The 15,526-nt window shown below is 35.7% G+C and overlaps 2 protein-coding genes across 3 annotated transcripts in view; both read left to right on the forward strand.

Moving 5' to 3' along the window:
* The window catches only part of LOC309964330 (uncharacterized protein C9orf40), a 62,511-nt gene that overhangs the window by 2,187 nt on the left and 44,798 nt on the right, over positions 1–15,526 (forward strand). The window contains exon 2 of one of the 2 annotated variants that reach the window (XR_014326342.1): positions 2,695–3,917. Coding sequence is in view for 1 of the 2 variants with exons in the window: in XM_082843257.1 (XP_082699383.1) it covers positions 2,695–2,853 (159 nt within the window). In the remaining variant the exon portion in view is untranslated. Of the gene's footprint in view, positions 1–2,694; positions 3,989–15,526 lie in introns of those variants that run through there. The other variant, XM_082843257.1, reaches the window with a different exon arrangement.
* Positions 7,693–15,526, forward strand: part of TRPM6 (transient receptor potential cation channel subfamily M member 6) — a gene marked incomplete at its 5' end in the record, with an annotated part of 195,376 nt that continues 187,542 nt past the window's right edge. Inside the window, 2 exons of the mRNA XM_082843245.1 lie at positions 7,693–7,824; positions 9,714–9,859. The remainder of the gene's footprint in view (positions 7,825–9,713; positions 9,860–15,526) is intronic.

The raw sequence follows: 15,526 nt of genomic DNA on the forward strand, positions 1-15,526 counted from the left end.
TTTGGTACCGGACCCATACTTAGGCTTGTCTTTGCTACCAGAATATACTGACTGCAGTATGCCACAAATTGATAAGAGGGACATGGAAATGGCAGGTAAGCAAAGGAATTTTTTAGTAAACTGACACAGACATTTGCTTAGAATCTCCTAGACACACCTGTGTCTTCTTCCACAGCAGTGACCACATCTGACAGCTCTCTGCTTCTTGTAGTCACTACACGCCTGTGACAGGGAACAAGCTTGCCTCTAGGGGGTCCTTCTTCATCAAGACTAGTCCCCTGTTCTCTTTTGGCAAAAGCCCAGGAACCCTCATGTTCCTTTCTTTTGTTCTGTTCCTTGAGCTGCTTCTTTGTGCAAACTTAATTTTCTCCAGCTTTCCTCTTTCTTTCCTGCCGCCAAAGATGCATGGTTTTTGTTTTAAGGGTCTTACAGCCAAGGGAAAATAGGATATAGCAAAAACATGTAGAAGTTAAAAAGCTTTTTCACTTCATGAAGCAAATGTCTTCCTGGTTCCTGTTTTGCTCAGAATAGAGCTTAAGTCCCTACCCGTACCCTTGGGATCTCATTTGGGAAGAATTTCCTCAAATATGTCCTTTCTATATTGAAGATGCAATCTAGGCAGAATCGTGATACCTATTTTTCTGTCCTAGAACCTCAGAATATTTGAGTTGTTTCAGGTGTTTGTTTTTTTTTGCGGTACACGGGCCTCTTACTGTTGTGGCCTCCCTCGTTGTGGAGCACAGGCTCCGGATGCATAGGCTCAGCGGCCATGGCTCATGGGCCCAGCCGCTCCGTGGCATGTGGGATCTTCCCAGACCGGGGCATGAACCCGTGTCCCCTGCATCGGCAGGCGGACTCAACCACTGTGCCACCAGGGAAGCCCCTCAGGTGTTTTTTTTAACCGGAGAACTAAAATAAAACCAGGTATTACTTCAATAAATATTCATGTATTTTCTCATGTTAGTGTCACTTTAGTGTCACTTTATGCAGATTGAGTACTCTGTCAGTGCTGACCCTTACTGTTAAATACTTTAAATAGAAAGGAAGCAGAAATGTTGTGATTTTGGTTCATAGTGATATTGGTTCGTAGGCTTCTTGGGATATAATAACTAGCTATATTGGGCATTTATAGTGCTAAACTGTAATTTGCACAAGAGCCTTTCTGCTTTTTACCAATGATGAAAGAGACCTAGGTCAAGATCAGAGTTAATGGGTGGAGGAGTTATCATGCAAGCACAGGTCTGTCTGGTGGCAAAGTCTGTGCTCTTAGCTACTAGGTTATACTGACCTCATTAAGGATCTTTTCTGGTTTGTTCTTATAAGTAGATCATTTGAACAATAGTTTTTTTTTTCCCCAAAAGGCAGAGAAATAGGTCCTTGTTTTTAACCCTATTTACTTATTAAAATGAAGTTTTTCTTGGCATCCTTTGAGTTATTACATTTTTATCCCAGTGTTAAGGAATTCCAAAGAGACTCTTAATTCTCTAAGCCTTAGTGTCTAAGGCAGTGAATAAACTTATTATTGAGAAGACCTGTGCTCCCCATTTAATTAACTAGCCACATGTGGCTATTGAGCATTGAAATGGGCCTAGTCTGAATAGTGCTGGAAGTGTAAAATACCTGGCAGATTTTGAAAACTTTTAGTTAGACAAAAAGAATGTAAAATATCTCAATTTTTAAAAATATTGACTGCATGTTGAAATGATAGTATTTTGGCTTTATTAGGTCAAGTAAAATTTTAAGATTAATTTCGCCTGTTTTTTTTACTTTTTTTTTAACTGAAGTTACTAGAAAATTTTAAATTACATATGTGGCTTTCATTATATTTCTGTTGGTTAGTGCTGCTATAGCAAATATGAACCTAAAGTACAAAGACAACTTAGTAGACTAAATATAGATATATAGATATCCATCTGGGAAAGGTGTTAACCTTCAAAATGGTCACTTTGGAAGCCTATATGTCATTGCAATGCCACTTCCTTTGCACAAAGTATTTTAATTTTGTGCCAGTTTTGAACTTCATTGGAATATCAACTTCACTTCATAGTTACTTGAAACAATTTTATAGCCTTTTACAGTAAGCTGTTGAATTTTGAAGGGGCCAGCATTCACTTGGATTTATCAGTTTTGGTATCTTGAGTCATGTCTTGTACAAAATGGTATCTTTAATAAAATGATCAGTTTAAGATTTTCTTGTTATTTACCATGTTTTTATTCTAATGCTTTTTAGAAGGTTGTCAAAATATTTTAGCCTACATCAAGTCAATCCCTTAAAATACCAAACATCAGGAAAAAGACCAAAAGTAAATTTTAAGATGTGTGCATGTGTTTTTTAAATAAATTGTTTTCCTCATTGAAAGGTAAAAAACTTTCTTCAGGCATTATTTTTTTGGTTGAAAAATGGAAGAAAATTCTGGGAAGAGAAGCTCTTGGAGGAAATTCTTTTAAATTTAAACTACTCACAGGAAATACTTTCACCAATTCATGAATATGAAAATGCAGAGTTGACTGAGTCCATGAAGTACTTTGATTAGGCAGAATTAAAAATATATATTTGTTGAAGATGCAAAGTTAAAGACTGCAAAATCTTAACGTGAGTTTGCTTTTAAAACAGAAAAAAATTTGTTTCGTGAAACAGCTTAATTTTTTCTAGACCATTGATGTACTTTCACCTCTCTCTTCTTTTCACTAAAGCTCAATGAAGAATTTTGGCAGTATAACACCTTCCAGTACTGGAGGAATCCTTTACCACCTATTGATCTGGCAGACATTGAAGATGTAAGTGAAGACAACCTGACAGAAACAACACTTCAGGACAAGAATGAAGTTGTTGAGATCGATATGGAGTCCTGACAGAAGGAGCTGAAGAAATGGGTTTTTCTGAATTTGAGGAGACATCTCTAAGTGAATTTATGTATTCTTAAGGAAAAGAGTTATTTTCCGTACTTGATGTGATATCATTCCCAAACCTGAAAAATGAGGAAAAGTTGTTTTAAAGATAAATGCCTGCAGTCACTACTATACCTCCCAATAGGGATTCGTCAAGGATATAGTGCAGTTATAGGAGAAGTATTTTATGTATGCATTCTTAAGAAAAATTTATGTTTAGGTTCTAAATTTGAAGATATCTTATAAAAAGGAATTGTGACAGTTTTAGAAATAGATGGGAAACATTCAGATATTCCTCTTGTTGCACCAAAAAGTTAATTTGTGGTACATGAAATAAATATTGTTTTATAATAACTTATTAATAAAATGCTTTCTAATACATTTCATGACTCTTCTTCGTTGAACAAATAGCTGACTTAAACATCTGTGCAAACTTAAAATGTGGGGGATTCTTTCTGAAACCTGGTATTGTTTTAAAAGAGCTTTCTAAATGTACAGTAAAAATTTTAATTTGGGTAGGATGTTTGCATAACTTCCAATATTTAACGTTTGTTAAACTTGACTTTGGGCAATCAAAGATGGATAAAGAACAAAGAGAAATGAGTAGGTGCTTCCCCCTTTTCCCAGGATAAGAGGAAAGAAATTTATCGTATTTATTTTAGTTTTTTAATTTCTTGGTTTTGAATTGCTTTGAGGGCATGCTCTTTATTGCTTATTATTTTAGACTTGTACTTGTCAACACTGACAACACTCAACTGAGCCCCACTCTTGAGAGATTCTCATATAATTGTTCTGAGGTGGGCTTTAGGTGTAGCTTTTTTTTTTTGTTTTTTTTTGTGGTACGCGGGCCTCTCACTGTTGTGGCCTCTCCCGTTGCAGAGCACAGGCTCCGGACGCGCAGGCCCAGCGGCCATGGCTCACGGGCCCAGCCGCTCCGCGGCATGTGGGATCTTCCCGGACCAGGGCACGAACCCGTGTCCCCTGCATCGGCAGGCGGACTCTCAACCACTGCGCCACCAGGGAAGCCCGTGGTGTAGCTATTTTTTTAAGCACCAATCTTCCTTCCACCCATTTTCCAAATGAGCAGGCCAGTTCAAGAACCACTAGACTAATGATTGTTTTTCCTGTTTAAAGGAGATAACTAACTTGAGCTGAAGCACTGCCTCCTTAGTTAGCTTTGTTTTTATTTTGCTGTGTTGATGGCTTTGTTACAACTGAATTATTGTGTCATTATTACAGTTTCATTGTTAAAGTAAGCAATTTGTGTTTAAGTTAGTAACTAAGTTACTAATAACTTAGTAATTAAGTTAACTTTTGTATTGCATTCAGAATGTTGGCTTTGTAATTGACTAACTCATCCTGCTTGTATATTTTTTGTTGTTGTTAATGACATTAGATCCAAAATTTAGGAAAGATGATAAATGCCAATGAGAGAGAGAGAACCACCAATGTTTTGTGTGTACTGTAGGATTTAAGTATGGGTTGACATTAATAAGAATATTCTAGAACAGAAGACAAACTATAATTAAGGGTTTGAAGTCAGTTCAAAGTCTTGGCCTGCCACTTTCTACCTGTGTAACATTAAGCAAGTTATTTTTCATCTCTAAGCTCCAGATGCCTCACTGGTAAAATGAGAAACAATAAATAGTATCTACCTCAGACTATGTTTATTGTCAAACAGTATACTAAGTACCTGCATCATCTTGTTTAATTCTCATAATGATCTTAGGGGTACAAAAAAAAAATTGGAATAAATGTGTTTCCTATAGTTGCACTTCATTCCACTTTAAATTGCTACTAGAAGTTTAAGAGTTGGGATTGAAGAAATAGCAAAAGAAAGCAGGCACGCGGGGGGAAGAAGCAGTTAAAGTACTGTGGAAAGGATAAACTTTCTTCCTCCTTTCTCTTTGACCTGAGGGTAGGAAGGTGTCCATTTTTTATTTTTGGAAGATGTCTATTTTTGTGCACTGCTCTTCCTAGTGGCCTGAACAGTGCCTGCCACATAGTAGTCAGTCAATAAATATTGCATGAACAAATGAATGGGTTTTCCTATTTGTTGATGGGAGGGTCATGCCAGCAATTTTAGACCATTTCCTGAAGATGAATATAGAAAAGGTTTGTTACAGAGATCCAGTAGTAAAACATTGGAAATGTGCTAACTTTATTATATTTATTGTATAGTAACGTAAGGACTAAGACATGTCCCCCAAATGAACAATAGGAGGTGGTTACTTTGACAAGTTTCATCGGACACCACATTGCAGTGTCTGACTGAAGGAGATCCAAAGAGTAGCTTGGATGACTTTTTCAAGCGTGTGTCAAAAAACATCAAAACCATAAGGTAGGACTTCCCTGGTGGCACAGTGGTTAAGAATCTGCCTGCCGGTGCAGGGGACACGGGTTTGATCCCTGGTCCAGGAAGATCCCACATGCCATGGAGCAACTAAGCCTGTGTGCCATAACTACTAAGCCTGCACTCTAGAGCCTGCGAGTCATAACTACTGAGCCCGTGTGCCGCAACTACTGAAGCCCACGGCCTAGAGCCTGAGCTCTGCAACAAGAGAAGCCACTGCAATGAGAAGCCTGCACACTGCAATGAAGAGTAGCCCCTGCTTGCCGCAACTAGAAAAAGCCCATGCGCACAGCAACGAAGACCCAACGCAGCCAAAAATGTATTAAATAAATAAAACAAAAACAAAAAAAATAAGGTAAAGATTCAGGGAAAACACTTGCTGTTAATATGTTAAAAGATTTAATATTTTTATGTAGATGTATATATAAGTACAATGTAAACATTTACACATATATGTTAAATATGTATAATATACACATGCAGGGTGTGTGTGTGTGTATGTATACGTATATATACAGAGAGAGATTTGAAATAATTTTGTCCTTTAAAAAAATGTTGTTAATTTAGTAAGCCTCAGGTAACTTGGCAAAATTGCATTGTGGATAAATTGAGATGGAAATTAAAAAGTAGATTTTTCTTTTTCTTTTTTTTTAACTTGTATGCCCTTCACCCAGATTCGCTATTGTAATATCTTACATTATCACAGTATGATTATGAACGTGAGGAAATTAGCATCAGTATAATTCTATTATACTTTGATGAGGACATGGAAAGAGTGACTTCAGACAACTCTAAAGAATATATGTCAAAAACCTAAAAAAAAGGAAGGTTCAGATTTCACCATTGTCTTATTAACATCCCTTTTCTGCCTCAAGATTCAATCCATGTCATATATTTAGTTGTACCTCCTTAGTCCTCTTTAAACAATTCCTCAGAATTTCTTTGCCTTTCATGATCTTGATACTTTTTGACGAGTATTCTGGTTAGTTATTTTATCAGATGGCACTCAATTCCTGTTTGTCTGTTACTTCCCATAATTATGCATTTTTAATAAGAACTCCATAGAAGTGATGTAACCTCAGTGCATCATACCAGGAGGCATGGGATGTCAGTTTTGTCTCTTTATTGGTGATTGTAACTGATTACTTGGTCAAGGGGGTATCTGCCAGGTTTGTCTCTTGTAAATTTACAATTTTCTCCTTTGTAATTAATAATTATCTTTTGGAAAGATACTTCGAAACTATATAAATTTCTCATTCTGCCCACAAATTTTACAATCTTGATTCTTGACTGAAATACTTATTTCTCTGGTATCTGTCAAATGGTAATTTTCTATTTCCATCATCCCTAGTATATTTATTTATTGGAATTCTATTGTAAGGGAAGAGCTTTCCTTTCATCCTCATTTCTATATTCAATTGTTTATATCAGTATAGACTAATGAGTATATATTTTATTCTATGAGTTAAAATCTGTTACTATCATTATTTTGTTGCACAAATCCTAGGTTTAGCCATTGGGAGTCCCTTCAAGTTGGCTCTTGTGCCTTCCCCTTTTTAAATGTATTTTATTATTGTGTGAATACTGGTTAATATTGGCAGTGCACTTTTGCATTTACAAGGTCTCTGGATGGAAATCAGTGCCAGCTGTGGCAACTCTGTTACTCAGTAAACAGTTTGAGCCTTGGTATCCTCCTCAGAAAATGGGGACACTAATACTTCCCTCAGAGGAGCAGAGTTGGGGTGAAATGATATGGTGGCTGTGGGGAAACCATAGTGGGCACTAAATACATATCTCTCTTCTTTTACAGTACTTGAAATGCATGTATTCACTATCTTTCAGATAGGTAGATGGATAGATAGACAGACAGATAACTATTAGTGATCTCTCAATACCTGAAGTTGATTGAGGAAAACACTCTAGGAAGATCAGTTTTCAAGAATTTCAGCTGTTGAATTATCTGGAGTCCACAGACCTAAATAGTAATACCATAACACCTTATATTTGTTGATTGCTGTATCTTGTATTCTAATGATATGACCCTGTGATAGGCAGAGATGGGCCCCAAGATTCCCAGACCCTGTTGTTAACATCCAGTTATTTGATCAAACACTAATTTAGGTACTACTTGCATACCTTTGCAAATATAATTAAGGTCTCAAACCAGTTGACCTTAAGATAGAGAGATGAGTTGGTGGGCCTGATCTAATCATACAGGCCCTTTAAATATGGGTGGAGAGGCTAGAGAGAGAGGAGGTCAGAGAGATACAAAGTGTAGGAGGGATTCAATATGAGAGTAATTTTCTTCTGGCTTTGAAGATGGAGGGAGCACATGTGACAAGAACCTGAGAGCAACCACCAGAGGCTGAAGGCCTAAGTCCTGGTGGCAACCCAGAAAGAAAATGGGACCCCAGTCCTACAACCTCAAGGATCAACTCAGCCAACATCCTGAATGAACTTGGAAGTGGATTCTTCCCCAGAACCTTCAGAAGGAACATAGCCTGGCTGACACCTTGATTTCAGCTTAATGATACTCTCAACAGAGAACGTTACATGTCAAGCTGGACTTCTGACATTTAGAAGTGAGTTAATAAATTGATAAATTTTGTTCTGTTTTTCTAGGCTGCTTAGTTTGTGGCAATTTATTATGCAGCAATAGACAGCTAATACAGACCCCATCACTTTTTAACACTTCCTTAGCTTCTCACACAAGATGTTTGGCACAGATGTTTCTCTTGTAATTTCTCTACCCTAGTCCTGAAATTATTTCTCCAAAAAGCCCTGATTCCTTTATTAGAGAATGGTATTTAGAAATGAAGAGCTCAGTGCAAGATCTGCTCATTGGTATTGGGTATCATTGCTTCTAGGTCCTCTCAGCTGACAGAACAATAAAATATATTTTGTGTATACAACTAATGTATATCTATATGTATCTGTATATTGTGTCTATATCTGTATATACATATTTTAATTATTTATTTTTATTTTTGGCTGCGTGACTTGTGGGATCTTAGTTCCCCACAAGGGATCGAACCCATGCCCCCTGCAGTGCAACCATGGAGTCCTAGCCACTGGACCGCCAGGGAATTCCTATACATATTTTTAAGCGGATTTTTAAAACATTTAAAAATATTTAAAAACACTTGAATTCATACTGATAAACATGACAGGGCTCATTTTATCTTCCCACCTTTCCTTATTTGTAACTCCTTTCTCCAACTGTGAGAAAATGGGGCTTTTTATCCACAGTATATTTATTTACTCAGTCCTCAAATACATATAACATAGTTTGTAAACTGCTAACCCATACTTCTGTAATAAGTAGGCGGCTAATTAGAGCAAAATATTTGTATACACTTTTCTTTTTGTCTTTATTCTTTGGATATGCAATTAAAATATTGTTTCCCAAACGTACTTCATTTGATTCTATTTTCCCATCCCTCTCTTCAAAGTGGTTATGTTAGTTATTTGTAATATAGTTGGATTCAGTTGTTTCTGTTTTGTTTTGACTTTCCGTCTATGTTCTTTTAAGTTTATAAGTTTGTAAAACATTCACATAGTTGTACAAGTCAGAACTATACAAAAATGTATCATCAGAGAAGTCATTCCCCCTAAATATTTTACCCCACTCTCACTCTCCTCTTTTTCCTACTTTGTCACTTAACCCTGTAAGTAAAAATCTCATTAATTTCTGATTTGTTCTGTTGTTTTTATTTTTATACTAGTGGGCAGGTAGATATGTAATTTCTTCTTTATTTATATATATAATTCATACAAATTTATTATAAAACTATGATTCTAATAAATGAGTAATGGACATGCATTAAACTACAAAAAATAGTTTACAAAAGAAAAAATATACATGAGTATAAAAAATAAGCATTTCTAATCAATTGTGGTCCTAAATTTAAAACAAGATACTATAATATTTTTCTATATAAATTGGCAAAAGTTGCAGATAATGCTTTAGTTTTAGTAATACCTTTCTGAAAAGCAATTTGATGATATGCTTTAAGAGCCTTATTATAATTTGAACTGGTAATTCTATATCTAAAAATTATCCTAAAGAAATAATCAGAAAATTAGATGCACACTTATTATTTGTAGTGTTATTTGTAATAGCAAAATATTAGCAATAAACAAAAAATAGCTTTAAAGAGAATTGATGGATAATTTAAATATGTGTAATAGAGGATAATGAAATCATAAAATAGTGTTGTTAAGAATTTTTAATGATATAGAAAAATGCTTAAAAATAAAAAAAGTAGGACTTTAAGAGTTGATCAGGTGGAGTAAACTCAGTACACTCTCTCTTTCCCACTAATTACAACTCAAAACTCTAGCTAAAACACACCTGTGGTCTCTGAAAACTAAATGAAAGCATTACTGGATTGGAAACAGAAGTCAAATTTGGCAAAGCAACTCATACAGCATTAAGTTTTCTGGTTTTATTTCTTACTCTTTTCGCCAGCTTTGAACCAAGAGTGAACACCCAGCAGAACTGCAGTGGCAGCATGGGCAGCCCAAATTCTGAGAGAAGCTTCACTTTTTGGGTAGAAGACCAGGAAAGGGAGCTGCTTTGAGCAGGAGAGAGAATTCTGGAGATGAGAGAGCTGGGTAAGTGATCCCATAATTCTGTATATAAACTGGCACTAATCCTGGGCTCATCCTTAAGGTACACATGCATGGCACAGATTGAAAGCTATATAGCAAAGGCTTTGAGAACTAAACAACAGTATGAGCTTCTGCCCAATTTCTTCACTGATGTCTGAGCGATGCATGCATGGGACCGGCACATAGCAGCACAGCCAGGACTTTGAAAACTGAACTGACTTTAGAGCCGTACCCACAGAAGAGACAGAATGTATGGTCTGAACCTAACTGGGCTGAGTGCCTGGTTTAAAAAAAAAAAAAATCAACATCCTCTAGAGGATTTTAAAAAGTCCCAGAATCTTACAACATAATATTCAGGATATGCAAACAATCAAGAAAATGTGATCAATTTACAGGGAAAGGTAATCAACAGATGCCAATTCCAAGATGAGACAGATGTTAAATATGAAAGTTATTTTTGTATTGAAATATAGTTGATTTACAATCAGTATTAGTTTCAGGTGTACAGCATAATGATTCAGTATTTTAATAGATTGTACTCCATTAAAAGTTATTAAAAGATAATGGCTATAATTCCCTATGTTATACAATATAGCCTTGTTGCTTATCTGTTTTATACACAGTAGTTTGCATCTTTTAATCCCATACCCCTAATTTTCCCCTCCCCCCTTCCCTTTCCCTTCTGGTAACCACTAGTTTGTTTTCAATATCTGTGAGTCTGTTTCTGTTTTGATATATATATTCGTTTGTATTATTTTTTAGATTCCACATATAAGTGATAATATAAAGTCTTTCTCTTTCTCTGTCTGACTGATTTCACTAAGCATAATATTCTCTAGGTCCATCCACATTACTCCAAATAGCAAAATTTCATTCTTTTTTTATACCTGAGTAATATTCCACTGCATATATATACTACATCTTCTTTATCCATTTGTCTGTTAATGGATACTTAGGTTGCTTCCATGTCTTGGCTATTGTAAATAGTGCTGGTACGAACACTGGGGTGCATGTATATTTTTGAATTAGTGTTATTGTTTTTTCTGGATATATTCCCAGGAGTGGAATTGCTGGATCATATGGTAGTTCTATTTTTAATTTTTTGAGGAGCCTCTATATTGTTTTCCATAGTGCCTGCACTAATTTACATTCCCATCAACAGTGGATAAGTGTTCCCTTTTCTTCACATCCTCTCCAATATTTATTATTTGTAGACTTCTTGATGATAGCCATTCTGACACGTGTGAGGTGAAATCTCATTGAGAATTTGATTTGCATTTTCCTGATGATTACCAATGTTGAGCATATTTTCATGTGCCTGTTGGCCATCTGTATGTCTTCTTTGGGGAAATGTCTATTCAGGTCTTCTGCCCGTTCTTTTTTGTTTTTTTTAACATCTTTATTGGAGTATAATTGCTTTACAATGGTGTGTTAGTTTCTGCTTTATAACAAAGTGAATCAGTTATACATATACATATGTTCCCATATCTCTTCCCTCTTGCATCTCCCTCCCTCCCACCCTCCCTATCCCACCCCTCTAGGTGGTCACAAACCACCTTCTGCCCATTCTTTGATTGGTGGTTTCTTTTTTTTGTTTCTTAATATTGAGTTGGTGATCTGTTTATATATTTTGGATGTTAACCGCTTGCTGGTCATATCAATTGCAATTATTTTCTCCCAGTCAGTAGGCTGTCTTTTCATTTTGCTAATGGTTTCCTTTGCTGTGCAAAAACTTTTACGTTTAATTAGGTTCCATTTGTTTACTTTTACTTTTGTTTTTTTGGCCTTAGGAGACAGGTCTAAAAAATATTGCTATGATTTATTTCAAAGAGTGTTCTCATCTAGGAGTTTTATGGTTTCAGGTCTTACAATTAGCTCTTTAATCCATTTTGAGTTTATTTTTGTATATAGTGTGAGGAAATATTCGAATCTCATTCTTTTATATGTAGCTCTCCAGTTTTCCCAGCACCACTTATTGAAGAGATTGTCTTTTATCCATTGTATGTTCTTGCCCCCTTGCTCGTAGATTAATTGACCATAAGTGCATGGGTTTATTTCTGGGCTCTCTATTCTGTTCCATTGCTTTATGTGTCAGTTTTTGTGCCAGACCATACTGTTTTGATTACTGTGCTTTGTAGTATAGTCTGAACTCTGGGAGTATGATAGCTCCAGATTTGTTCTTTTTTCTCAGGGTTGCTTTGGCAACTTTTGTAGTTCCGTATGGATTATCCATATTTATCCATAGGATTATCTGTTCTTGTTCTATGAAAAATGTCTGTAGATAGCTTTGAGTAGTATGGACATTTTAACAATATTAATTCTTCCAGTCCATGAACATGGCATACATTTCCATTTGTTTGTATCATCTTCAGTTTTCTCCATCAGTGTCTTATAGTTTTCAGAGTATAGGTTTTTCACCTCCTTGGTTAAGTTCATTCCTAGTTATTTTATTCTTTTGATAAACAATTTTAAATAGAATTTTTTCTGCTGTCTCTTTCTGATAGTTCATTTGATAGTTCATAGTCATTAGTGTGTAGAAAAGCAACATAGGGACTTCCCAGGTGGGGCAGTGGTTGAGGGTCCGCCTGCCAGTGTGGGGGATGCGGGTTCAATCCCTGGTCTGGGAGGATCCTGCATGCCGCGGAGCGGCTGAGCCCGTGAGCCCTGGCTGCTGGGCCTGCGCTCTGGAGCCCACAGACTGCAACTACTGAGCCCATACACGCCTAGAGCCCATGTTCCATGGCGGGAGAGGCCACCGCAGTGAGAGGTGCACACACAGCAATGAAGAGTAGAGAGGGTCTGCGCATAGCAACGAGGACCCAATGCACCAAAACAAATAAATGAATTTAAAAAAAAAAAGAAAAGCAACATATTTCTGTATATTAATTTTGTATCCTGCAACTTTGCTGAACTCATTTATTAGTTCTAATAATATTGGGATGAAAACAGTTTTTCTTCTTCCCTTCCAATTTGGTTGCCTTTCATTTCTTTTTCTTGTATGATTGCTGTGGCTAGGACTTCCAATACTATATTAAATAAAAGTGGGGAGAGTGGATGTTGCTGTCTTGTTCCTGATTTTAGAGGAAAGGATTTCAGCGTTTCACCATTGAGTATAATGTTAGCTGGGGTTTTTCATAAATGGTGTTTATTATGTTGAGATATATTCCCTCTGTATCCACTTTGATGAGAGTTTTTATCATGAGTGGATGTTGAATTTTGTCAAATGCTTTTTTTGTGTGTCTAGTGAGATGATCATGTGGTTTTTATCCTTTCTTTTGTTAATGTGGTGTATCACATTGATTGATTTGCAGATATTGAACCATCCTTGCATCCCTGGAATAAATCCCATTTGATCATGGTGTGTGATCTTTTTTGTTGGATTTGGTTTGCTAATATTTTGTTGAGTATTTTTTGTTTATATTCATCAAAATATTAGCCTTTGATTTTCCTTTTTTGCAGTGTCATTGTCTGGTTGTGGTATCAGGGTAATGGTGGCCTCATAGAATGAATTTGAGAGTGTTCTGTCCTCTTCAATTTTTTTTTTTTTGGTATAGTTTGAGAAGGATATGTATTAGTTCTTCTTTTTATATTTGGTAGAATTCCTCTGTGAAGCTGGTCAACCCTGGACTTTTGTTTGCTGGAAGTTTTTTAATTACAAGCTCAATTTTACTATTAGTGATCAAGCAGTTCAAATTGTCTATTTCTTCTTGATTTAGTCTTGACAGGTTGTATGTTTCTAGAAATATATCCATTTCTTCTCGGCTGTCTAATTTGTTGTCATATAACTGATGGTAGTATCCTCTTATGATTTTTTGTATCTCTGTGGTATTGGTTGTAATTTCTCCTCTTTCATTTCTTATTTTGTTAATTTGTTCCTCTCTCTTTTATTCTTGGTGAGCCGGGCTAAAGGTTTATCAGTTTTGTTTATCTTTTCAAAGACCAGCTCTTGGTTTCATTGATATTTTCTATTGTTATTTTGGATCTGTATTTTATTTACTTCTCTGATCTTTATTATTTCCTAGCTTCTGCTGACTTTTGGCTTTACTTTTTCTTCCTTTTCTCATTATTTTAGATGGTAGGTTATGTTTTTTATTTGAGATTTTTTCTTGTTTCTTGGAGAAGGCCTGCATCACTATAAACTTCCCTCTTAGAACTGCTTTTGCTGTATCACATAGATTTGGAGTGTTGTGTTTCCATTTTCATTTGTCTGGAGGTATTTTCTGATGTCCTCTTTGAGTTCTTCATTAAGCATTGGATTTTTAGTAGCATGTTGTTTAGTTTCCATGTGTTTGTTCTTTTCCCATGTCTTTTTATGTAACTGATTTCTAGTTTCATACTGTTGTGTTCAGAAAAAATGTTTGATATAATTTCTGTCCTCTTAAATTTGTTGAGACGTTTTTGTCTACCATTTGATTTCTCCTGGAGAACATTCCATGTGCACTTGAAAACGATGTGTATTCTGCTGTTTTTGGATGTAATGTCCTGTAGCTGTCTGTTAAGTCCAACTGGTCTATTGTGTCATTTAAGACCACTGTTTTCTATTTGGCTAATCTGTCCATTGATGTAAGTGGAGTGTTAAAGTCCCCTAATATTATTATATATGTCAGTTTTCCTTTTCTGTCTGTTAGTGTTTGCTTTATATATTTAAGTGCTCCTTTATTGGGTTTAATGTGTTAATGAGTGTAATATCCTCTTTTTGTATTGATCATTATATTATGCCCTTCTTTGTCTTTGGTTTAGACTTTGTTTTAAAGTTTCTTTTGTTTGATATAATTATTGCTACCCCCTCTTTCTTCTCATTTCCATTTGCATGAAATATCTTTTTCTGTCCTCTTAACTTTCAGTCTATGTGTGTCTTTAGCCTCAAAGTGATTCTCTTGTAGGCAGCATATTGAAGAGTCTTTTTAAAAATCCAGTCAGCCTCCCCATGTCTTTTGATTCAAGCATTTAGTCCATTGACATTTAAAGCTATTATTGATAAATATGTATTTATTGCCATTTTATTACTTGTTTTCTGGTTGTTTTTGTGGTTCTTCTCTGTTCATTTTTCTTTTTGTTTCCTCCTTTGTGGTTGGTGATGTTCTTCAGTAGAGAGCTGTGTTCCTTTCTTTTTAGTTTTCTTTTTCTACTGTAGGTTTTTGATTTGTGATTTACCACATGGTTCATATATGTTGACCTATAATTATGTCTACTTGTTTTAAACTGGTAGTCATTTAAGTTCAAACACATTCTAAAAGATCTACATTTTTTACCCCCTCTCTCACATTTTGTGTTTTTGATGTCATATTTTACATCTTCGTGCTTATCCCTTAATTGTTTATTGGAGTTGTAGTTGCTTTTTAAATTTTTTGTCTTTTAATCTACATGCTGGCTTAATTAAGTAGTCGATCCTCAGACCTTACTATATATTTGCTTTTCCTGGTGGGATTTTCCCTATTCCGTAGATTCTTCTTTTCCCCTTAGAGAAGACCCTTCAACATTTACTTTGGAGTAGGGTTAGTATTGATGAACTCTTTTAGTTTTTGGTTGTCAGAGAAGTTCTTTATCTCTCCTTCTATTCTAAATGATAATCTTCCTGGGTAGAGTATCCTAGGTTGCAGGGTTTTCCCATTGAGCAGTTTGCGTATATCATGCCATCCCTTCTGGCCTGTGAAGTTTCTGCAGAGAAAT

The sequence above is a fragment of the Leucopleurus acutus genome, assembly GCF_964270905.1.
Source record: "Leucopleurus acutus genome assembly, chromosome: 7".
Classification (NCBI taxonomy): domain Eukaryota; kingdom Metazoa; phylum Chordata; class Mammalia; order Artiodactyla; family Delphinidae; genus Leucopleurus; species Leucopleurus acutus.